This window comes from Magallana gigas, chromosome 7, assembly GCF_963853765.1.
Source record: "Magallana gigas chromosome 7, xbMagGiga1.1, whole genome shotgun sequence".
Taxonomy (NCBI): domain Eukaryota; kingdom Metazoa; phylum Mollusca; class Bivalvia; order Ostreida; family Ostreidae; genus Magallana; species Magallana gigas.
The window spans coordinates 22,179,984-22,204,948 of record NC_088859.1 but is presented as its reverse complement, the minus strand read 5'-3'; the positions used below and the strand labels follow the sequence as shown (position 1 = coordinate 22,204,948).

Genomic DNA, 24,965 nt, shown 5'->3' with positions numbered 1-24,965 from the left:
TCGAAAACACTGTACATTAATTTTATTATTGAATTGATACAGAATTGATACTTCTAAATGTGAGACAAAATTAAATTTGGTTTAAAAAAAGTGAAAAGTATATGCGTAACTTCATGTTGCTCTATATCTGAGTCGGTGTCACATCTTTGGACTGAATGCACAGTGCTTGACTAGTGCTTGACTCTCACCATTGTGAATGTATAATGTCCACAAACATCCCGATTTCCAATACTTACGACGTAGAGGTTGAATCCTTAACGTAGTTGGAATGGTTATATGCAAATAATGTTGTTAATGGAAAGTTTTATCAATTATTTGTAAAGAATAACCCCAACCTGTACTGCTAAAGAGATAGTAAATCTAAGGTCCCTGGTATCAGTTAATGTTGATAAACAACCTTTAAAAAAGACATATTGTCCTAACCACATTGAACTAACCATCGAAATCTCTACTGGATTGATAAGTAAGATATAATATTGGTAGCCATACGACACAATGACGTATTGGTTTTCCTACAACGCAACCACAGTATTAGAATTTCTAAGAATGATCTCTTTGCCCCGTGTTCACCCGATCTAGTGTTAAAATATGAAAACGAAGAGAATGTTATACGGTGATTGTATCAAGGTAAAAGAGAGGTAAATCTTATATTAAGAGCACAACTTAAACTTATTTCTTACTCTTAGCTGTAAGTGGTGCCTAGCTTATCTTATGAAATATTTCAAACAGCCGCGGAAAATCCAAGCTGAAATTTGCTTACATATTCCGGGAATATGCTTTCTCCTATGGTACTCTCCGTCTGTAAAAAAAACTTCATCATTTTGTTTTAAGTTTTAAAAGAAAGTTAAAATATTGTTCTATTAAATGCTGTTCTTTGACGAATGACTAGATATGTCCGTAAAAATCATATTACATTCATTAGCGGGCATTTGTATACTAGTTTATTTAAAAAAACCAATGAGAAACATGAGTTTATTCAATAAAAAAGAGATGCAGAAGCAATTGTCTATCGCATAATAACATACTTTTTTTTCTAATTCAGTTGCAATACATTTGCATTCACAGTTGTAATACATTTACAACAATACATTTGCATTCAACTCATCTTTCATACTTGCTGCCCTTTATAAGCACTGAAAGAGAAAGCGATAACACACACACACACACAGCGGTAATTCTATTCAAAAGTCTCCTCTATGTGTTCCACGTCGCCAATAACCTCGTAAACGTCATCCTGGTGGGGCGAGGATCTTGCTGCCTCAGAGGTGGATGGTCTAAAAAATATACATGGAAATAATTATAAATCAACACATGCGAACTTTTATTATATGTGTAAATCTGTTAGCTATAAATCTGTGTGCTTCTGAATACAGATCTGATTGACAAATCAGTGCATTTATCAACCGATCAATCAATTCATTATTTACTGCTGAGATATGGATGAATATCAGAGAAATGTAAAATATCCACTGGAAACTCGAGCTTAGTTCACATAACAAAGAATAAAAAATAGATGGTTTATTAACATGAACTTTCGAAATAAAACAAATTCCAAGACTAAGGGAAATAATCCTGATCTTAAACTTGAACTGTCATGTTGTAAACTTGAATTTACCGGGTGGCACCAAACTCGAAATTTGTTGTCATGTTGTAAATTTTGTAAAACCATTTTAACAGGATCTTGGACTTTGTGTAGTTGTGTAAAACACATACAAACAGCAATGTGATGTAGGCCTGTCTATTTCATTGCTGGCCACTCAGCCATGGATATTTGAAATCAACAAGATTTCTCTGGCTTCTGAGCTAAGACTACGCGATTGTGTATATTTCACTTGAAACCAGCGTTCTTTTGAACTTGTTTGACGCAAGAAAAAGAAAGTTACGTCCTACCAAAAGTCTAAGATCTTGCCACCAGGTAAATTCAAAATTTACAACATGACAGAACAATAATTTCTTCAATCATTATAAAATAAAGCCAAGAAAACAAATTATGACAGAATGATTGAGTGACGGACACTCCCCTAACAGGGCCATAAAAATCAAATTTAATTCACCTAACTTTCAAATATTTATTAAATTATGATTTCACACCAAATTAGCAAATTAGCATTTCATTTGTACAAATGTAACGGTTGTTCAATAATTTACTTGTCATTTGAGGACAGTTCCTCTTCTTGCAGAAGTCTTGACGTCACGTCCGGTTTTGTTTGAGGCGCCATATATCCTTCTTCATCTTCGCCAGGGGGTAACGGAAGTCGCCTGTTCTGGTTTGCCTTTGTTGTGAAGTCCTCTACATATGTATTGCATGGACGTTCATTTCCGTCCAACACATTTCTCGAGGGAAGTCCATTTAGTGCTTCCAAAACGGACTGCCTCTTGGCAGAATTCCTGCGTCGACGCCTGAAGTGTAACCATAACATGTCAATGTACATCAGTGTAAGACGGGCATATCATTCTTGATCAGATGGCTATAATGATGCCATGATATCTTAATGTAAGTGTCTAAAGGATCAACAGCAACTCTCCGAAATACCGTAACCTCAGTCTGATGGCAAAGACCTGGTTGTCAATTTTGTATTTTTATAGACATACACATCCCAAATTTCACTGTAAATCTTACAACTCCAATATCACAACAAAAGGTACAGAATGTTTTTTTCTTACCATACTTTAGAACAAGTAATAGACTTTTACGATAATCTCGATATAAAATCACATAAAAAAGTAAACCATATCTTTTCTAAACTCAACACGAGAAAAATATTCTTGCAAAGACCGCATAAGATAAGTTTTATATTTACCTTACAAGATAATAAACAACCCCAGCCACTATTGCACCAAGTATAATTAAAGCAAATAAAGCACCCAATATGGCTCCCAAAGAGCTGGATCCTCCATCAGATATACTTTCAGATTCGTGATTGTTTGCAACTGGAAGTAGAACAAAAGGACAAAATAGTGTAGCCGTGCAATGTTTTAGCATCAAAAAGGTGTACACCATTACCAAAGAGATCACATATCTTCTGATGTTACCATAATTTGAGGTATAAAGCTAAATAAAATCACATTTTCAGAATGAAGACTAAGCATGGCTTTTTGGCACTACAAATCTTTACCTCAAGGATTCAAAACAAATCAAAAGCTCCCTCAATACCTGATCTGAAGATAATCTTACCCACATCTGCACACAGCTGCCATTGAACTCCTCTCTTGCAGACCAAACAGTGTTCATTCACTTGCGTCCCGTTACAGGCTTCACAACTTTCAGGACATTTGTCCTTACAGTTGCTCCCACGGAAGCGTCCTTCGTCACAGCTCTGAGTGAACTGCTTACACCACATTCCGCCCCAGCCAAGACGACACTGGACACACCCACTTACTGCGTTACAGCCCAGGGAGGGCGCGCACCCCGTGGGGCACTGTTCTTTACAGCTGGGACCAAAGTACTCGGTCGCGCACCGGATGCAGTCGCCGCTCTTCTGTTCACAAGATGAGCAACTCTCGGGACACGTGTCTTTACAGGTTTGTCCGTAAAACCCGTCCCTGCACTGGGAGCATGCAAGCTTACCTTTGATCTTTATACAGGACTCACAGTTTGGGAGATTTAGACTACACTTTGTTGACTTATTCCGTTTATTAAGTTTCTTTGGCGACTCCCATTTGGTTTTATGAATACCTGTAATGGAGTATGAAAATGTTATATCAAAAACATTATTCTATAATTCCTATGGAGATTATATACAGAGATCTTCCTCAGTTTAGTCAATTTGCATTTTGGCCAGGTCTTTTACACAAATAACTGTACAGTGTGTTTCACCTGTAAATAGATGCAAGAGAAATCAAAGTACTGAAGAACTGACGGGAGTTGATTTTATCGAGGTTTATTTATTTTAAAATCAATAATATGTTATTTTGCATGACAAGAACATGTAGTTTCTAATTTGAATTTCGCACATTTTTATTATATGAATTTTTGGACTTTTTCGACAAGAATGTCGAGAAACCCCCATATGAATCATGTTAAATAATATTTAAAGATAAAATTAATTCAATCAAACTATGTATCAGTAACAGAAATATTTCTCGAAAATTGTATGTATCCAAGCAATATTGAACTCTAGTCTCATTCAACGAAACGCTCGGCTGACACCGTAAATCTCCGACAAGGATTTACGGAGACAGCCGCGCGTCGAGTTGAACGAGACTATCTTGAACTCTGGCGTAGGAATACATACGACTACAAAAACTATTTAAATTGTTCGTACCATTCAAAATCTATACGTTTTCTTGAAAAACAATGCTTTAGCATACATTACATCGAATTTATCAATTATTTTCAAGACATAAGTCTTGTCAGCAGCAATGATTTGTGCTGAGGTCCAAACACTGTTTCACTTTCGGTTTGTCTGAGTAACTGCATAGGAGATTTGATTAAAATCAACTCCCAAAAACAACAAATTTCTTCGAACGAACATGTCGCAAACCTGCCAGAAATAGAAATTACATACATTGACGTCTACAGGCAGGTGTACCCGACATACAGACAGATAGACAATATATTTATTGCAAGGTTAACAATTTCAAATACTAGTAGAGCCCTGTAGAAAAGTCAAAACAAGTGAAACATTTTATAAAACGACGAATATAAATACCGGTGTACCACCAGTGCTTTCCAAACCTTACCAGTATAATCCATTTGAACCTGCAGTGTAAATTCTGCCGGAATCAAATGAAACGATATTTCCTCAAAATTTAAAACGCTGCCTCTTGTGGTGTTCCTTGGAACCACAGCTACTAACAATTTGTTCTTTGTGTAAGCTGATGTAAGAGAGTGTGGAGTCTGTGCTTGCTGTGGACGCTGATCTAGTTTGGACGATGAGCTAATGCTGTCATTAAGTAACACTAAACCCATGAAATCTCCACTTTCGATTATAAGCGGTTCCATTTCCCCGCCACTAGTTTTATTGAGAGGTTCTAAAAGGGTGAGGAGTTTTTGGGTGCCGTAATTTGGAATCCAGACTCCTAGGAATATATTGTAATTTGGTATAGCGCCAGTGGTCCGCCATCCAATTAAATGGCCTCCACATGGAAATGTCGCCATCTCTTGGTAAACCGGAAGTTGATTGTCTTTTACAGACAGGGATATTGTTTCTGGACATGATCTACCATCTACAGAAAACAATAAAAAGGGCATATGTATTGAAGACACAGGAGGCCATGATACCTCGTATTGAAAAAAAAATCGATTAATAAAACTTCTATTGAACCTTACCAATTTTATATACACATGCGATTAGTCCCAGTATACATGAATATAATACCGATTCCATAGTCCAGATCGTCGGATCACCATTACTCACAGTAATTAGTACATTGATGAGTGTTGATGTCTGACTTCACTTCCCAGTTCACCAGTTACCCGATTTCCTGTTTAAAACTGATATTTGAATGTTATCAGTAAAGAGATAACAACAATGCGCTACCTGTACTCTACAATATCCCTTCCCGGGCCTCAATAGCGTACATATACTTTTACATTTATGGTACAAAAAATATCAGGAAACTTGCAAGGTATCCGGAACAGTAACATACACGTACATGTATATGTAAACTCAAATATATTAAATCTGAACAAACTCTGATTGGGCATGGCAAACAATTTAGGTAATCCAGGTAATGTAGAATTGTGTGACGCGTACTAGTATGCGAGAACATCGAACAAGATGAGACCTATGCAACAATTTTCATTAATTTACCCGTGTAGTCATGTATTTATCACGGATTACAGACAATGACACACATGTATATGTAACAGTATATATTCCCTTTTCTAAAAACAAATACACATAATTCATATTCAGGGCATTTTGGAAAATGATACTATATAAATAGTGTCTGTTTGGGAGGGTAACAGTTGAAATTGACACCCCGAGAAAACCATTGTCAACCGACGCGAAGCGGAGGTTGACAATGGTTTTCGAGGGGTGTCAATTTCAACTGTTATCCTCCCAAACAGGCACTATTTATTTTGTTATACTGAATGTCTTAATTTTTAAGAAAATTTTACTGCTTTTATATAGGAACAACGTGAATTCTACAGCGAACCGTACGCGCATAATTTTCGCGCATGTAACATTTTTTAATGTTACCCATTGCTTAGTGCGTTGCTAACGCTGAGGGTAATATAAAATATTATTAACTGCGTCTTAACCAATCAGATTTCAGTATTTAACATGAAAGTATAACAAATACATTTGTTATAAGAACAAGAGGCCCTCTTGGCCTTGACAGTCACCTGAGTCCAATATCCCTCAGACTGACATTTCAGAGAGTCTTATGTTTGCATTTTTAGGTTCATTTTAAAGTCTAAACCCTAATCTGAGACTCTGTTATCCTGTATTCAATCGTGGGTTTCCGACGATGTTGTCTCTATAGACACATATAAGTAAAATTGGTCATGATTTTGGCCAAATTCTTTTTTTTCTGTTTCTATATATTATTTACAATGCTTTAAGGATGCATTTCTAATGATCAAATGAAATTTTTGAGAGTCAGTCGTAGAGTAATAAGCTCACAATTCTTTGTTATGTAAACAAGGTTTTATTTACATAGGTTCAATATACCATTAAAAAAATAAAGCTAATTTTTCTAGATTTTTATTTATTTTCATCATAAATAAACAGTTTTTAACCGGGTTTTCCAACGGAAAAATCCGGTTATTAAAATGGTGAAAATGGCGGGCGGGCGGGCGCGTGGGCGGCTGCCAAAAGGGTACCCTCATTGTACGGATAACTCCTCCTACAGTTTTCAAGATAGGAAGTGGTTCTTTTGCAGATCAATTGTACATATATCAGAGGTGTGCATATTGCTAGGATTTTGATTTCCGATCATTAATCGAAAAAATACCAGCTTTTGAACTTAGTCATTTTTTGGCAAAATATTGCATATAGGGTACCCTCATTGTACGGATAACTCCTCCTACAGTTCTCAAGATAGGAAGTTGTTCTTTTGCAGATCAATTGTACATATATCAGAGGTGTGCATATTGCTAGGATTTTGATTTCCGATCATTAATCGAAAAAATACCAGCTTTTGAACTTAGTCATTTTTTGGCAAAATATTGCATATAGGGTACCCTCATTGTACGGATAACTCCTCCTACAGTTCTCAAGATAGGAAGTTGTTCTTTTGCAGATCAATTGTACATATATCAGAGGTGTGCATATTGCTAGGATATTGATTTCCGATCATTAATCGAAAAAATACCAGCTTTTGAACTTAGTCATTTTTTGGCAAAATGTTTCATATACATGTAGGGTACTCCATTTCACTGGATAAGGGTTGACATGGATTATGGATACAGTTTACATAAAAGAAAACCCGGTTTGCTGTCACATTGACAGCTTTTCACTTGTTAACGTTTAACACATTCATTTTAGGTCTCAATCTGGAGTTTTCACTTTCACATTCAAAATGTAAACAAATTTTGGTTGCCTATTAAAAATGCCTTACAAAAGCATTGTAAACGTTAAATTCGGGAAAATTATTTTTTACCAAAATCGTGACCATGCCCCTTTAAGAATTTGTGAATTTTTTTGTCAAGAAACCAGGAGCGTTGCCAATGCCCGTACACAACACATTTTGTTGTGACTGAAATGGCTCAGTGGTTAGAGCATCAGACATTAGGTAACCTTATAGAACTAGGCTTATATGTAATTAAGTTGTCGGTTCGATACCATCAAAACTTAGCAATATTTTTTTCTTATCGTTTGTTCAAATATTCAAAGCAATATAGTTAGAAATTGTGTTTTTGCGAACTTGACTTATTACATTGTACTTATGGACTAAATCAAATGAAAAGTTCGGATGGACGACCTAGCGGCAGGTCTGACTGTAGCTCTCGGGAGCTACAGTCCTGCAGCTACAAAAAGGAATCAGAATATCCTGTTTATATGCACTTTTACATACATATATTGTGTGCTAAATATCTACAAAGTTTGTTGAAATTCCGCGCAATCGTTTAACGATCTCCGATCCTGAGCAATGTTCGACAACTCTAAATTATCCGGAATGTACCATAAATTTGCCATTGATATGGACAAACTTAATTAGTCTTGTAGTGTTGATATTACGCTCGGGTATCCAACGAACTGCTTGGCTTAGTGACTCCACGCACACCTACTGCCACCACTGCTCCGGTAAAACCGATTATTTTCTATTCCATTATATCCATCGTGATCGTGGCTAACATTGCAATAACCTCGTAAAATGCATGAATACCATCAAAAAAATTCTATTTATTCATTTATGAAGTTGGAAGGATAAATAACATTTTCATGATGAAAAAAAATTCTTTGAGAACCTTCAGAGGAATAGGAAGCCCAGGGACCACATCGCTTACCTGAGCAACTATACCAAACTGTTCTTAAGGTGCTTCAAGTCAAGTGGGTAAGAGTATAATGCAAGAAATGCATACATTGTCTGCATAGCTCATTTTTGCCGTGTTATGTTGCATATATCTAGTTCTTTAAGAAATCAATTTTAATACAATTTATCAATGAATACTTTACGAAATCATTACTCCTCTGCTTTAACACCATTATCAATTTACAGTGAAGTCATTGAAATAAGAATTTAAAATATTATTTCGGTTCAACTGAATTTCGAAAAACAATAGAGTTAATTTTCTAATCAAATTAATTTTCTTTATAAAAATATAAATTTTAAAAATTAAGTTTCAATCAAAATTGCTAGGTTGTTTTCCTTCTCCATGTTAATACGTCCATTATGTAATTCATATCATAATGGACTGCATTTTAAAAAATCCATTAGAATGTAAGATGAAATATAACAAGTGGATTAAAGAAAAAATCATAATTTATTATTCATTTTAATTAAATGCACATTCCAAATGAAAGAAAAGTATGTACAAACTGCACAAAAAATAGAATTCACCAGTGATTTCAAAATGTAGATAATGATAAATATTGATGAAAAGGGGGTCTTTATGAACAACAGTACTATATGTACTAACAACCTTCCATCCCCTGCCACACTAAGTACACACAACAGTCTGTCCACAGACATATTGGTTGTTGTTTGGTTGGTTAAGCTGGCCATTGAAAACAAAAATATTCATTTGGAAATAGGCATACATTCAGACTTATTTTAACATTCTAAATCTTAACATAAGACCAGAAACAAGAACAATAGTGACTGCAGTCACTCATTCTGTCCAATGCTGAGAGAGGAGCACCAGTTACACCACATTAAAACAGTCAACGCACTCAGTGGACCAACTACATGTTTCATCATTTCCCAAAATAACTAGTCCTACTCATTATAAGGAAGAATATCTGTTATACCAGCTCTCTTCCTAGTCAATTCAATGGTTTTATATGTTTACAATCTTTGTTAACATTTGTGGCAATGAATTTCTAAAAGTGTCTGTCTTCCAGATCTGTCTTAGTGTGATCAGTGCCTACAAGTTCTGTTTATCTGTTGGTAATGAGGTAATGTTACAGAGACAAACACAAGCATCTTTATACTGAAGTTCCACTTACTAAAATGTAATTGTTTATTGCACCTTTAAAAACAGAAAAAAAAAATCTCATCCATGTTTGAACAATTAAACATGTTAAATGATGCTGCAGTTTTCATTTATAAGTCACTTGGAATAAAATCAACACACTAGTTAACATTTCTGTTCTCACAGAACTGCTTTATAATTAAAGGCAAAAAAAATAAATTAGGGATAATATACTACACCTAATATCACAAAATGACCCTAGCTACTACCTCCTCATGACCCCGTTATTGAGGGAGGGACCTAGCTGACCGTTGATGTAGCCGTACGTGTACATGTTGTTGGACTGAGGCGGCTGCATATGCTGCTGAAAATGTTGCTGGGCTGGGTTGACGTTCATGTTCATGTTGGGGAACATCTGCATAGGAAGCTGCGGGGTCTGTAGCCGAGAATTAATGAAGCCGTGGTGATTCATGTAACTCTGGTTAAATGTTTGTTGCTGCATACGATAAATATCCTGGAAATTACCATAATTGCCCACTATCATGTTTGATCCGGTGCGAATCGTCACATTGGGAGTGAATGTAGTCATATTGGGATTCACAGAAATGTTAGGACTTTTGCGGGGGTTGGCTCGCTGCCTCTGGTATTGTTTGTAAGTCTGCTGCAGGGAGACTGCACCAGAGACTGCCTGGGATTGGAGGTTAGGGACTGGGGGTGTGGCAAGGTTTTGACGAGATGGCGTCATGTGAGGGGGAGGTGGGGTCATTGTGGGGGGAGGAGTCATCTGATTATCTGGCATACCACTCAAGTCGGACAGACCATTGGTCAGTTGCTGGAGTTTGGCCAGGCTACAACTGTTGGCAGCGTAGCCTGCTGGAGCACTGTTCTGTCTGTTGATGGGAACCTGAGGTATTGGACAAGGAGTGGCACTGTGTGTCAGTCTCTGTGTAGTGTTTTGCTGTAACAACACCGATGTGTAGGAACTGGCAGATGAGGAGCAGTAAGGCATGGTATTTGTGGAGGGTGGAATCATTGACATGTTGTACCCAGTGGAGCTCGTGTTTACCATGTCCATATACCGAGCACCCTGCATCATGTTCACCTGTTGGTAGGGCTGGGGCATCTGTTGTGCACAGTCAGAGAAGCTGCCAATCAGAGCAGGTGCAGTGTTCTGCATGCTGTTCAGAGTCTGAGCTTGTTGAACATTTGAAACACAAGTTGTATCAGTGCCAGAACTGATGGGATTCTGCAGCTCACTACTGCTAATGGAGGTTGGAGATTCTAAGTCCATCTGAGTAACAACATCAATGTCAACCGCTCCATACGTGCTGCCAAGGTTGGAACCCGGTTGAAGATTGTTCATGCCATTTGGTTGTGGAGTGAAAACAGACTGCATATTGTTACAAGTCTGGTTTTGTAAATGGGGTTGTTGAACCATCGTTGGTTGATGCTGTGAAGTGGTTGGTAGGGGTGAATGCTTCACTGATGGGACAGAGGGAGGATTTTCTACACAGTTATTGACACTTTGTGGAGTCATTTGTTCATTGGACTGGATTGAATTATTAGCACTTGTGTTTGTGATTTGATCAAAGTTGTCCTGAATATCACTACTCAAACAAGTTTCCAAATTCCTTGCACCACATAGTGAAGGAGAGTTAATTTCATCCTCTGGGAAATTATCATCACTAGGAATGTCATCGTCATCCGTTTCATGAGCTGGGTCCTCTGGGGACCCAGATACTCTCATTCCATCAAGTTTACTATCAGACTTGCTCTCGAGCAGTATGTCTGTCTTTGGTCCTAAGCTTGGAGTCTCCTCTTGGTGATGAGACTTCAATAAACTACACTCGGGTGTGGAAGGATCCTTGCTTGGAGTGGGGACCTGGGGTGTTAGAGGGGCAGGAACATCACTGTTTGTATCTGATATACCGTCCCCTCCTATGGCTATGGGAGCAGGGCTAGGATCAGGAATAGGCAGGTCATCAGGAGTGTGTCTCTCTCGCTGCTGTTCTGTCTCATCATCATCTTTCTTCACCATGTCATTCAGATCACTCTGCATGTCCTCCATGTCCGTCTGCTCAGCATCCTGCAAGGCTTGTACGGCCTCCTCGATCTCCCGACTCACGTTCTCATTGTCACTCTCACTCTCACTATCTGAACTGTCCGACTCTCGGGAGCCGGATGCCAGTTCTTTAGACAGGTCGTCTAGGTCAATATTTCCTTCGGGAGAGTTAACACTGTCATCTTGTTCGTTACTGGTTTTGGAAAACAATCCATTTTCATTACAGGAAGACTGGTCTTTGATATCACAGCTGTCAGAGTTTTCATTTGTTTTTGCATGATTTTTCTCGGAAGAGGCTTCCTTCTTGGACTCCATCAAAGTTCTGTATGAATTCTGTAATAACAAACAAATATGTACTAAACTTGCCATCCAAATACTGAGTGAAATTAGAAACTAGCTTGCTGAGAGAAAAAGTTTACCTTGGGTGGTCTTCCTTTCTTCTTCTGAGGTGAGGACACGACAGGAGAGCCCCTGGGTACGCCTTTAGGCCAGCCCCTGCGACCCTTTGCTTTAGGCACTTCCTCATCTCTCTTCACTTCACTGACCTCCTTTTCATTTTGTTCATCGTTTTCCTTACCACTATGATCCACCGGGTCATTGTCTACAATGACATTATCAGACATTCATTTATTTGGTCGATTCCACTTCAATTTCTTATTGTATTGCTGCATAGATTCTTTTAGACAACAATATATGATTGATTTTAAAGACAGAAATTACATGTACATACCGGTAACCAGTAACATAAAAAAGTTATAATTTCCCACCTTGTGATTCTTTCTCCAGCCGCTTCTTTTTGGATTCCTGAGGATCTAAGTCAGTGTCTAGGTGCTTTCTTTTACCTGGAGGACGTCCAACCTTAAACAAATTCAAAAATTTCTTATAAAAAGTTTACATCACAGAGACATTTTAGGGGAAGCTATTTACACACTGAATAAAATACTTTTTTATCAATCACATCAGGGATTTTCAAGAAATTTTTTATACCCACAAAACACTCATGCATAAGAATACCAAAGGTCTAGGACAATTTGTTGAAAGATGGATTCAAGCCATAAATTCAATGTACGCAAGACTGGATATTATGAAAAATTTTAATCAAACACCAACACCATAATAATGTAAACGAGATGTTTATGAAACACTTATGCCCCCTCCCTTAAAGATCTCTATGAAGAAAATAAATGAAAGGATTATTTTGAAGTCCAAGTGGCATGACTCTTGTCAAATATTGCAAGATCGTACCCAAAATGAACTTGACCTAGATATTCTTAAAGCAAATTTCATATCAGTATGAGCAACCTCTACAATGAAAATGAACAGAAACTGCATAATATTGGAATTTTTCGAAACCCATAATTGACCTAGATATTCTTATGATAAATCTGTATACCAAATTTCATTACATTAGGTTGCACAGAAAATAAATGGAAACTGATGATGGACCGACCAACAGACAGCAGCAAATCAATATGCCCTCCCTTCTTCGACTGAGGCCATAATAATTTAAACATCAAATGCACACCTTTCTTTTGGGATGGTTTGCCTTTTCCTCTTTTTTAGGAGATTCTTTCTTTGACTTGACATGGTTTTCCTCCATCTCAGATTCAGAAGAGTCATCCATTTCCTCTTTCAAAGGAGTCTTCACCTGATTCTCCTCTGTTTTAAAGGGACTTGTTGAATTTTTGGCCTCTGCTGCTAGTTTTGTTGGACTGGCTAATGCATCCATGAGTTTGGGACTGCGAACATCCAGAAAGAGGCGACCTTTCTGTGGACTAACTGTTGGACTGACTGTTTCAATCCACTCCATGTCTTCTGCTATTCTGTTGACCATCTGGGTCATTTCTCGCAACTGAAAACATTGACAATTTTAAAATTTACATTTTTTTTCCCTCCGAGCATTGCTAATTTTGCCCATGTCAAAAAGAAAAAGTGGTAGTTAAATAAACGAAAAATCCCCCAACTTAGGTAGCTGTTTTACAAACGCAAGTGCCTACCTCTGTTTCAGCCTTCCTCTCCTCCTCGCTGATTACATAATTGGAAATCAGCGGGGTCCAGCGAAGACAATCTTGGTCCAAGTCAATGCGCAGGTGCTTTTTGGCTTCTAATTTTTCCATGTGTACTTTGACCAACTCTTTGTTCACAGCAATCACAATCCTTGAGTACAAAAATGAAACAGCTTCAGTCAAATCATTTTAACAGATTTTCCCCAATCAAAAATGAGCAAATAACCAAAAACATAAAACTAAAAGACAGAAACCCACTTGTCATCTTTCTGAGCCACCATGTTCAACATTTCCAGTGAGTGGGCAATGTCATGGGGACACATTCCAGTGGCACGACTCATCCCTAAAGTATGGAAAACCAAGTGTTAAAATAGAGAACATTTCAATAACACCAGTATAATCAATGACCCCACGTGGAGACCTGTGGTACCTTTGATAGTGATGCGTGAGTCTTGGTACTTGTGGAGGTATTCTATGATGACGCTCTTCCAGTAGGCCAGATAACTGACCTTCCCCAGGTCAGAGAGAGGCTTCTCTGGGGAGCCTGGATGTCCTTCTACCCGAGACAACATATAACCTGGAATAATAGATAATATAAAATAAATAGATCTGAGTAAAACACTTCATATACACACTCAGAAAGTCAGACTAATCAGTGCAAACAAATACAGTTACTTGATCAGTCCCAGCAAGACAACAGGAGTGGAATTGCTCTTAGTGCATGATTCTATGTTGCTTTCACTTTATCAATAATGCAGCATTTTAATAGTGATCAAGGCACCATGAACTGACATTGCTCTGTTGGCATGGTTCATGATGTACATTAGCAGACCATGGTAAATTTGCCATCAGGGCAATTACAGTTCATAACATGATTTCTTCCATCACAACACTGTTAACCATTGAGCCATTGTCTCTGCTTCACTTACTATGCTTGCATAGAGAGTTTTAAAACAATATCTCTTTTAAAACCTTCATAAAGAGCAATAAAATTCATAAAGATATGATGCAACTGGTCTTGTAAAGTTTACAAAGGAAGAGTTCAATAGATATGTACATAGCTCATCATAATAATGGTGTGTAATTGTGAATGATAATTTTTCTTACTGAAGTCGATCAGGAATCGCCCATATCCTTTCCTTTGGTATTGAGGCATTGTCATGATACATGATACATTGTACTTTTGCTGGCAGTGTTTTTCCTGTTAGATGAAAGTTATTAATTAGCTAACAAATGAAAATAAATTACTATTAAATGTCCAACAATCGCATACACTTGAGAGATTACGCCTCAGCTTGGAGCATTTACATGTACATTTAAAATAAGGTTGAGTGCATAGGGTATAATTATTTACCTTTGAAAAATACCCTACAAGATGACTTCCATACTCATCATTCAAAGTTAATACATAGAACAGGAATGGTTCAACATCATAGTAAAGTGTCTTGTGATCCAAGAACAGCTTGGCAAGCAGACAAAGATTCTGGCAGTAGATCTTGCTGGCGTTTCCATCCACTTCAAACACAGACAGGTCATCTTTCCTGTAAATCTCATTGGCTGGGGGCCGCAACAAGTCACACTTCTCCTGCAAAAGAATGCATAATGTTATCTTATAGAATGTGATGTTCCTCATAATATTTGGTGAGAAAAGTAACTGTAATCTCTCCCTTTCAGTTCTTAGACAATCTACTGTGCAGCATTACTCTAATGGTGCAAGGGAGGTAACCCTCTTTTCTAGTCCAGTATAGAATGCCAAAAGGATCTTTCTTTGCTGCTTTTACATTAACTGTTTATTCAGTAAACTTTTCTAAACAACTTTTTCTCAGAAGAATATAACATATCTCAATAAGTCATAAATAAATTATGCTTCGTAATGAAAACAAGCATTTGGAAGCAATGTGCAAAAATATAGTTCCCCACAGAATTGCGTTATCTGTACCGCTGCGTGCTTACCATGTGTCGCTGCAGAATGTTACGGCTTTTCATGTACTTCAGACAATATTCACAGATATAGAGCTTAGGAAGTCTGCAACAATCAAACTTCATAAATTAGTGAAGAAAGGACACATAGTGTTTTAACACATGTATATGTTATTTTTCATTGTCATTTTAACAAATTATTTATTAAAAGGTTCTTCAATTTTACTGAAACTACATCATATAATCATTTACCATTATAAAATTTCTACAGAATTTCCATGAAGTTCTTTAAAAAAAAAAAAAAGGACCAGTTTGAGGTGAACAGAAAAACTACAACATTCTCAAATTAAAAAAAAAATCAAAACTTATTCAATATCAAAACTACTTTTTAATTATCATTTAATAACACATGCTTGGAATAAAATAAACACATAAAGGTTTGAACACTTTGTGCATTATCCATCAAATCATACTGATTGTGGATTGAAGTTATAAGCCTTACATCTTATCATGCTAAGCAAGCATTCTAAATATCTTTGCCTCTTAATCATTTTCTGTTGTTTCCTAATTCTAACCTCTAAACACTGTAAATAAATGCTTTTGCTATTGCTTATTTTTATCCATAAACATATGTGCTTTATCAAATAGTGTTTTGGGGGTCAAATGGAAAAATGTTGTCTTCTTCACTAAATTAATAATATCATTACTGTAATTTCCTTATTTTATGCAAGTACATAATTCAACATCAAATTGCGGGAATATAAAATCTCAAATGCATAATTTTTTATCAAAGTTCCATTCAGTTTACATCTGCTCGAAAAATAAAAGCGAGATTTTAAAATCCACGATGTGTGCTTCTCACAATTTTACACGGATATTTATTCCTCTCCATTAATTAGGAATCTACAGCATTAATAAAAATATTTTTTCTAATACTTTTGACTTGTAAGAAGTATCTGTCCAAAATTAAGTCTATGTGATTATAAAGTGTATTAATGAATAAAGAAAATCAGAGTTAGCTTCAATAACACAAACATTCAAGAAAAGGCATAACATAGCTAAGGAAATGAACTTAAAAACAACAATCAAAACTACAATAGAAAAACTAAGCAGGATATCTGAAACCAGTTACCCAGCTCTGAAATGGAAAGAAAAGTTTCTCAGTCAGATTAAAATTCATACTGGAATCCACCTTACTGTACTCACAATAGCAACCCTAAACTTAACCAAACTTAGAGTACTTAAAACAAAAAATTGCAATTATATCCATCCTCAATTTGACTGCCTTTCCTTTTACCAATTGGTTGTCTCAAACATGTGCCCCTGAACAACCTGTGCAGAAATTAGATTCAATTGAACTCATTAGTAATTAGAAGTCTAGTTGACCACTTACTTGGCGTACTCCTGCGGGTATGGGGAGGAATACCAAGTCTGAATTTCATATTTCCCAAATTCAATACATGGGGGAAACCTGCCCGGCCCCCCAGGGACTGCGGGGAGGGGTACTGGTGTGGCTGCAGCAACCTCCGGCTCCCCATTTTGTCTGGCTGCATCCTGTAAATCAAATTCCAACTGTAACCCAAAAGAATTGGGGATTAATAAGTGATGCTGACTACTAACAAGGTAAAGCAAAGCACAGGACTGATACAACAGGAAGCCATAACCAAAACACACAAAATGGATTATACACCAGTATATGCAAAGTACAAAATGTAAATAAAATAGTCTAAGCAGGACTAGTATATCCTCCCCCACCATAAGTTAAGTTGCTACAATGCCCATACCAAGTGATGATCTATATTTTTTTCACTCTGAAAAAATACTGAATGGCCTAATCGCAGACTATGCTTAGAGAGTGTGTCATTTGATTCGTTATTTATCAACCAAATGGAAATACATGTATAGTGAACAAAATTCAAATTAGATATTCAATTTATATATGTATTTAGTATGTTTGTGATATAGGAATGTTTTCTGATGATATCAAATAACTCTTTAAACAGGTGATACAAGGTACTACCTTCCGAAAATAAATTTTATAAATAATAGAAAAGCATGCAGATAACAAAATAAATACATCTCTTTTCATAAAGCTAGACATTAAGCATGCATATGTAAGCATAATTCCAGCGGACAGGCTAATTTGGCCAGGGTGGAATCTCAGTCCTGTTGGACCCCATCAAATCAAGGTTTGATAACATTTGTTCTACATCCACTGCAGAATATTTTACCATGCATGTCTTATCTTAAATTATAAGAAAAGGCAAGAATTTCATTTTTTTATCATAAATATAAATGCAAAGAAAGTGCTTGATTAGACCCTACCTCCAGAAGAGCTTCCTGGGCCTTCTCCTGGGCCTGTTTGAATAGCAGAAGGTCCTCATCACTGACCCCCGGGGGCAGCCCCGAGGACAGGTCCACCTCCTCCTCCTCTTCCTCCTCATCGTCCGAGTTGTCTGTAAATAGACAATGACCTGTATACCATCGATCATCCAGTTACATTACTAGACATCCCCAGCCACCCAACTAAAGCAGGAGAGAAAGCACAACCACCACCACCAAAGGTTTGTAAGGATAGCCTAACAGTTACCGTACCTCCCCTTCACCCCAAACTTAAACTCTTTACGCATGAAGACAAATTGTATCTTAATCTTATTGACAAAACAAAAGATATATTGACTTGGTGATGGAGACACAAATTTTCATTATTAAATTAGTTCCAGAATGAATTTTTTTTTTTTAAAAACATGCCGAACATAAACAATTGAAAAGGTAAGAAATGAGGTAAAAAGTTTATTTTTTTTTTAAATACTGAACATAAAGGAGAGAAAAAGAAAATAGAAAACCAAATTGACACACAAAATAGCTGATGGTCATATCTATACAAAACAGTACTTCTTCAATATTTGCCATCAAGATCTTCATGACGAATACATGAGCAACACCTTTGAACCAATTTTGGATGCTCTGAAAAACTACTTTAAACACAAGACAAAGAGCATGTGCTTGATTTCAGCTTTTCCATGCCGTGATGAAGGGTTAAGGACAGGGGGTCAACATAGTAATGAATGCATGCATTGACATGAATACATACTAGATGAAAAGTATAATAAAGGATACCAATCAACAACTTGCGCACAAAAGCACTCTCTTTTGCTTGCTACACTATGCAGGCATTTGAATGCCTCCTGAAGCTATAGCAGGAGAATGCATCTACCAATGAGGAAAGTTGAACCAGTCTGGCTTACCCGATGAGTGTGAACTGACACTCGAAGGGCGCTTTCCAGCGACTGCACCACGTCCTCTGCCTTTGGGCGTTGTGTGGGCCGACCTGTCAGCCAGAGAGTTTTTATGAGACACAGCTCCCCGCCCTCGTCCTCTTGGGGATGGTGTAGAGGCACTTTTAGGACTGAAGAAGTTCTTAATTGATCCATTTTTTTCACTAACGTTTCCGTGACTGAAACCCTTCCCCCCTTTTAAGCCATGTCCTTTGTTGAACTTATGATTGGTTAAACCGTTCTTGTCAATTACCCTCTCCCTCCCCAAATAAACTGACCCAATTAGATGCTTCCAAGGAGGCCGACCAGGACCCCTTCCAAAGCCTCTTTTAACAACTTTTCCCACCCCCACTTGTCTTTCAGAGAGAGGTTTCTTGCCTCGACCTGCACCCCTCCTCTTTACAAAACCCTTATGTTTCCCAGTTAAAAAGCTGTTTGAATTGCTCATGGACGGTGTGGCAAAAGAATTTTCTTGCTCATCCTCTGACGAAGTCTCTGAAGATGAACCCGCAGATGATGAAGAAATTGAGGAATCGTCACTCTCTGCCAATTTGTCCTTCACAGATGTAAACATTGTTTCATCAATAACAGGAATAAAATCATATTTAGAGTTTTTCTTGCTTGCATCTTGATTCAACTGTTCGTGAGACTTGGTGCGATCTCCCTGAGCAGTGTACAGATGTGACAGGCCGTCAAACAATCCCTTCAACTGACCACTACCTGGTGGCTCTATACACTTTCTGCGGGCTTTATTGGCCTGCAAGTACTTGGACCGCTTAATCAGACGGTTCGCAGCCTGCTGAGAATTACTTTTGGTCTGGTCATTCATCTTTTTGTGTTTAGGAATGGCGGCCAAATCTGCGTTATAGGAATTTAGAGAAACACGAGAGGTGCGTTTGTTGGTTGGGGTAAAAAATTTGGAGAGACCATCGACTAAACCTTTCGGCTTATCGATGTTGAAAAATGGCTCAAAGGTGTGGCTCACATCCTCGTCTGAAGAATCATTGGACCCATCAGCAGAGGAGGGGTGCTCTTTAGTTGGCCTGCTATTAGACTTGTGAACATTACCAGTCTCTTCATCAGACTCGGACACATCCCCATTTTTATTGTTTCTGTATTTTTTCTGTATTCTGCATATTTTTCTCTGTTGGGCTGTCAATTTGGGACATGCTAGTTGTCTGAAAATATAATTAGAAGTGTTTATACATTGAAATCAACTTTGGACATACAAAGTAATGCAATGCACATATATGGTCAACTTTTTAAAATCTATAACGAAATCATTACCAATTGAGAAAGAACTGGTCAAAAAAGGTCTAATAATCATCAAAGATGTAGTTTGACATAAAAGTCATCACATTTTTACCTAAGGTTATGAATTCGAGCACAAGATTTTCAGTGTCAAAACCGAGACCCTCAACTTAAATTGTTAACACTGTTACAGTCATTAGCTTGTTATACTGAGATGTAATTGGTATGTAGTGTGCACACAGGTCCCAAATAAGAGCTGGTGCTTTATCAATAATAATAAATGCCAGAATTTTTTTCTAGATTCAATACACATGATACAGGTGAAATACCAATTTAACAAATGATAAACAAAGTAAGTCTTACGTTCTGTGGTAGGCTGACTTGCTGTTCACATTTCCTGTACCATCACAACCAGGGGTGGGGCACCTATACAACCACAAACCAGGTAGTACATCATATCAAAACAAATCCATTGTCACTGACAGGAAATGAACTGGCTTATTACCCGAGTACATGTCCTCTGTATTCAATATCATTCACTATTTGTATTTTATCAAAACACCATGAATAATTGACACTGAAATTTTTTAAAATGTTTCCTTTGACAATTCAAGGGCTCTTCGAGAAAATTACTTGGTTTGCTGAGATAAGAATAAATCTGAGTAATTTAAGCAAAATAAATCGTAAGGAACAAACAAATTTGTACAAGTATCATTAAGGATCTGACATTACTCGTTCTCTCTATATGAACACTTACTTGGCAGCATCGTTCTTGTCTTTGTGGTGACTTTTGTTTGGTTTCTGTTTCTTTGCTAACTTTGCTGCCATTTCCAAGAAATGCCTCCCTTTCCCATTCCCTCGGTCGGGGTCACAGATGTTGCATTTCCATTTACCTACAACAAACAGAGAACAAGTGTGAACACTGACCTGTAGCAAATCTATATGTATCTATCTCTCCTCACATTCTTGTACCTCAGAAAGACACCAACAATGACCAAATCACTTCAAGTTAACTTGTGACATTATCAAAATTGTCATATGTGCGTTTTTATAAGTTGTGGCCAAATAAAGAGAAGTTTTGATGGTTAGAAATATGGTTACCAAGATTTGTATGCATTGGATAAAGATATAAACTAGATGACCTGTAAAACACTGATACATCACCTTTTGGAGCTTTGCTAAGGGGTGGATCACAGCACTCCATGTGAAAGCCTCTGTCACACAGGTCACAAAACAACATATTGTCCTGAAAATAAAATTCCTCAGTCCATTAACTTACATAACTTCTAGGCTAAAAACTGGCTGGTTTTTTTTCCTTTCAAACTTGATTTCTTTTGATAAACATAGCAATATCAATTTCATCATAATATTCATGTTAAAAAAAATTAGCAATATCATTCAAAATAAAAATTAGCAACAGGAATTAGACAGGTGAGATCATACCTCTCTACCCGATTTCTGGCAAAATGAGCAGGTTTTACAGTCAATGCACTGCCAGCGAAGCTTTTTAACTGTCTCTGTCAGCTCTGGTGAAAACTTAAGACAAGAGGGGTGCCCTGTAATGTAAAAAGCTACGATCATCAGAAAGGTGAACCAATAATGAACACGTAGTACGGCTTTTTCACTGAACATTGCTTACTTAATGCTACACCACCTTTTTAAACCAAGATGACAGCAATATGGTGTCACCATTAATGGGCAAAAATGGGGGATACTCAAATTTTCAAGGACATGGGAAAATTTTGATTACCCCTGAAATACCCTGGGATATATAAAGTGACATATTTCATCATTTTTCATTATTTAAAACACATCTTACTGTAGCATCAATGTTTTTGAGGAACTCAGTTTTTTAACTTTTTGAACAAAAACCAATTTGCACAACTTTACAAATGCTATCAAATCCCTAAAGCTTATATCATGTGCCAACTGTTTCATACAATGTATTGAGATTTTTAGTACTAATAAAACATTACAAAATTTCAAAAATATATTTCTTGGTACAATGTATTTTTCACATGGGCAAAAATTTCCTAAAAATTTACAAGGATGTGAATTTGAGAAAACACCTGTATCTACCAGTGACATTTTCATGACCATCCCTTCAAAAACAGGGACAGCTTCATATTTCTTACATTAATTCTGTTCTGACACTCAGATTATGATATCCTTAACTCAATGCTAGCTTTTTAACTAACGTGATCTTATTTCACAGGTTTGCTTTCTGACGAATGATGCCTAATTTAAATATCTAACTTCTAGGGAACTAGCTCTGCAGTGACACTTACCGCTGTTACCACACTCGGCGCACGAGATCAGGTCCTCGGGGACACCGTCTCTGTTCTTGTTTTCATCTCCAAGGCAGAAGCAGCAGATCAGAACAGGTTTGGCACATTTCTGAAAGCACAACAAGGTTTACTGAGTTTTGTCTTGTTCTTTACCTATTATGATTTTTGAACTGTTCCATAATTCAATACAGTTCTACTTTACTTAGAACTCTGTGTTACCGTAACTGCAAATTATGAAGGCAGGCAACCAAAATCAATAAGTTATCATCGGGCAGTTTAACCCAGTGATATTTAAGATCACAGAGCACTGGAGTCAGGATAAAACCAAAGCAAAGCTTATTTCTTGAGACATTTCACTAAAGTGGTGATATATTGAGTTGTCTTTAAGTGTACGCTCATGTTTGCATCTTCACTGTCATAATGATTGTATAAAGCAAAACCTACCTTACGTGAGAAAAAATCAATTATCAAACTATACAAGTAACAACTGTAGTTGAGCGGTGTTTAGCAAGATTTATTGATTGTAACACTATTTGCTTTCTCTGTCAGGAAAAGTAAACGGACAATTAAACTGCTTTCCAAGACAGCGAGATGCTGCAACATACAATAATCTTGACACTTATCTGGATAACTTGTGAGCTATCAAAGGTGAATAGAACTTCTTCGGCATCTCAGTGGATTTGTTTTTCAAGCATAAAATTCAGTGACTTATGCACTCAAGGATTTGACACACATTGAAAAAACATATTCAGTGTAATTTTTTTTCTCTTTAAATTGCTTCTAAATACACATTTTTTTAATTTTAAAAAAATATTTCTTTTAAAAAACTTTCATAAATTACCACAAAAATTCTACAACAGTCTTTTTAAACTTTGGAAATTCATTGATTATCTACAAGTATTGTAAATCATTAAATCATCACTATGGGATATCAAACAGATTTAACTAAGTAATTTTAGTATCATATGCATAGATCTGCTCAACTGGACAAAACAGATATGTCATCTATATCTTTACATGATACAGGATAAGTTAAAACATAGAATAAATTAAAGACCACATACTGTTTTCTGTTCAAAGCAAAATGACAGGTCGCTGGCCGAGTCTTCGTCGTAGGAGCCCGAATTACTGGAGCTGGCCGTGGACTCGTCCAGCCCTTTGTTCCCCACCTTGATACAGTGTCCATCCCTGACCAGGTGTCCACTGGTCACACCTTTCTTCAGGGACACTTTCAGCTGTTCTCCCAACTCTACTCCCTCCTCCACATCCAGATTATAGGTCGAGATGATGTAACTTTTTATCTTCTTCAGATTCGAACCTTGTGGATCTGCAAGCTCTTTAATTGTTTTCACAATTATCTTTGTTAGATCCATGTTGAGAGTGACCTTTAAACTCCTATTTTTGCATGGAGTCACCCCAGAGGGGTCGCGGTATGTCCAATTTCCGTCTTTACTGGCAACCTTTAATATCAATCCATCTTGCACAGTAAGCTCAAGCTGTTCAGCAATGGATTCTTGACTTACTTGATGAAACTGTCGCACAGCATTACATATCCTTGTAAAATTTGGCCTCTGCTTCTGATGTTTAACTTTATTGATGGCATCTAACAACCACTTTGCATAGGTGGGGTCTGAAAGTCTGTCTTTCTCACTGTCTTTAACCATGTCGATTAAAGAATTTTAAAATTGGTTGGTTTTTAAGGTGTTGACTACATTTTTCTTGAGATTGACCATCTCAAATGCAGTGTGTTCAAACATAAGGCAGCAATATCTATACTTGAACACAAGATGATTGCATAATTTGTCTACATTAGAGGATATTTACCCCATCTTCTTTAAGCACGTCAATGATACTGGTTAAGCAACCTAAAAAATTAAGAGCAATTGGTTTACAAATTTAATAAAAATTATCAATTAGAGATTACCACTAAAAATGTGTAGCAAAATGTAAACAATGTTATGAACTCCGGCCAATGTTTGTAAACAATGGCTAAATCCATCCAAATTTTTACCTATTAACAATATTCATGTCCAAACGAACTTTTAACACTTTTCCCATAATACAAATTTCCTGTACTTCGAATCACTTCTTACAATACTCATCTGTCTTAACAGATTCAATAGCAATGTTTATAAAATGGCGACTTCGCAAATTGCGGTCATAATGGCGGGTCTCAAAAATCCGATAAATTTTCGTGAATTGCATTATCAATCACTAAGTATTACACATCGGACACATAAAATACACGTGTACTAATTACAAGTATTCAACTAATATCACTCTGTGCTCAATAAGCAAAAATGTTTTTGTTAAAAACCGATGATTTCATCTTGATTAAGCGAAGAAGCCATTAATTTTAGTGCCCAAATTCCGCCAAATAAATCATGTAAAATTTCGAAAACCTGTTGTCTCGAGATATTCATTATATTCTTGCTGAATTCTTAAGAATATGCAGTTCTCTATTATAACATTCTTATGATCTGACTTACGTTCATAAAGGAGGTAAAAATGAACAAACACACACAATGGTATTTCAAATAGTTCAGTTGTCCACCATTGTAAATATGGCTACCGAGCTTTCAAAACCTTCACCGATTGGTTGAGAGAATGTTTAATAGATATATACATTTA

General features: G+C 36.8%; 2 protein-coding genes across 5 annotated transcripts; both read right to left on the bottom strand.

Annotated features, from left to right (window-relative positions):
* Window positions 1–958: 958 nt before the first annotated feature.
* On the bottom strand, window positions 959–5,535 carry LOC105347365 (delta-like protein D). Its single transcript, XM_020074970.3, has 6 exons — window positions 5,273–5,535; window positions 4,684–5,169; window positions 3,176–3,676; window positions 2,802–2,931; window positions 2,149–2,400; window positions 959–1,274 (listed from the first exon to the last, which is right to left on the bottom strand). Exons 1-6 carry the CDS (start codon window positions 5,328–5,330, stop codon window positions 1,178–1,180), a joined length of 1,524 nt encoding a protein of 507 aa, XP_019930529.3. The 5' UTR covers window positions 5,331–5,535; the 3' UTR covers window positions 959–1,177.
* A 3,324-nt stretch (window positions 5,536–8,859) lies between these two features.
* Window positions 8,860–24,931, bottom strand: LOC105347397 (histone acetyltransferase KAT6B). Of its 4 annotated transcripts, none has more exons than XM_066067425.1 (20): window positions 24,824–24,931; window positions 23,399–24,199; window positions 22,335–22,443; window positions 21,490–21,602; window positions 21,211–21,292; window positions 20,804–20,939; window positions 20,410–20,472; window positions 18,766–19,973; window positions 17,843–17,973; window positions 16,911–17,089; window positions 15,551–15,623; window positions 14,952–15,182; window positions 14,705–14,798; window positions 14,028–14,174; window positions 13,856–13,940; window positions 13,589–13,748; window positions 13,117–13,443; window positions 12,359–12,449; window positions 12,011–12,192; window positions 8,860–11,924 (listed from the first exon to the last, which is right to left on the bottom strand). In XM_066067425.1, exons 2-20 carry the CDS (start codon window positions 23,996–23,998, stop codon window positions 9,795–9,797), a joined length of 6,141 nt encoding a protein of 2,046 aa, XP_065923497.1. In that variant the 5' UTR covers window positions 23,999–24,199; window positions 24,824–24,931; the 3' UTR covers window positions 8,860–9,794. The 4 variants fall into 4 exon arrangements, with proteins under 4 accessions (XP_065923497.1, XP_065923498.1, XP_065923499.1 ...); XM_066067426.1 differs by having other exon boundaries at window positions 16,911–17,071; XM_066067427.1 differs by having other exon boundaries at window positions 19,864–19,973.
* Between the last annotated feature and the right edge of the window lie 34 nt (window positions 24,932–24,965).

Bases quoted from the DNA above. Each gene is read 5' to 3' on its own strand.
- LOC105347365 (XM_020074970.3), bottom strand. From the start codon at position 5,330: ATGGAATCGGTATTATATTCATGTATACTGGGACTAATCGCATGTGTA. The intron at 3,677-4,683 runs GTAAGGTTTGGA...ACTCCATTACAG, and splicing joins GGTTCAAATGGATTATACTG to GTATTCATAAAACCAAATGG. The intron at 1,275-2,148 runs GTAAATTATTGA...TATATTTTTTAG, and splicing joins GAACTGTCCTCAAATGACAA to ACCATCCACCTCTGAGGCAG.
- LOC105347397 (XM_066067425.1), bottom strand. From the start codon at position 23,998: ATGGTTAAAGACAGTGAGAAAGACAGACTTTCAGACCCCACCTATGCA. The intron at 19,974-20,409 runs GTAAGACTTACT...TTATATTTTCAG, and splicing joins AAGTCAGCCTACCACAGAAC to ACAACTAGCATGTCCCAAAT. The intron at 15,183-15,550 runs GTAAGCACGCAG...ATTCTTTTGCAG, and splicing joins ACATTCTGCAGCGACACATG to GAGAAGTGTGACTTGTTGCG.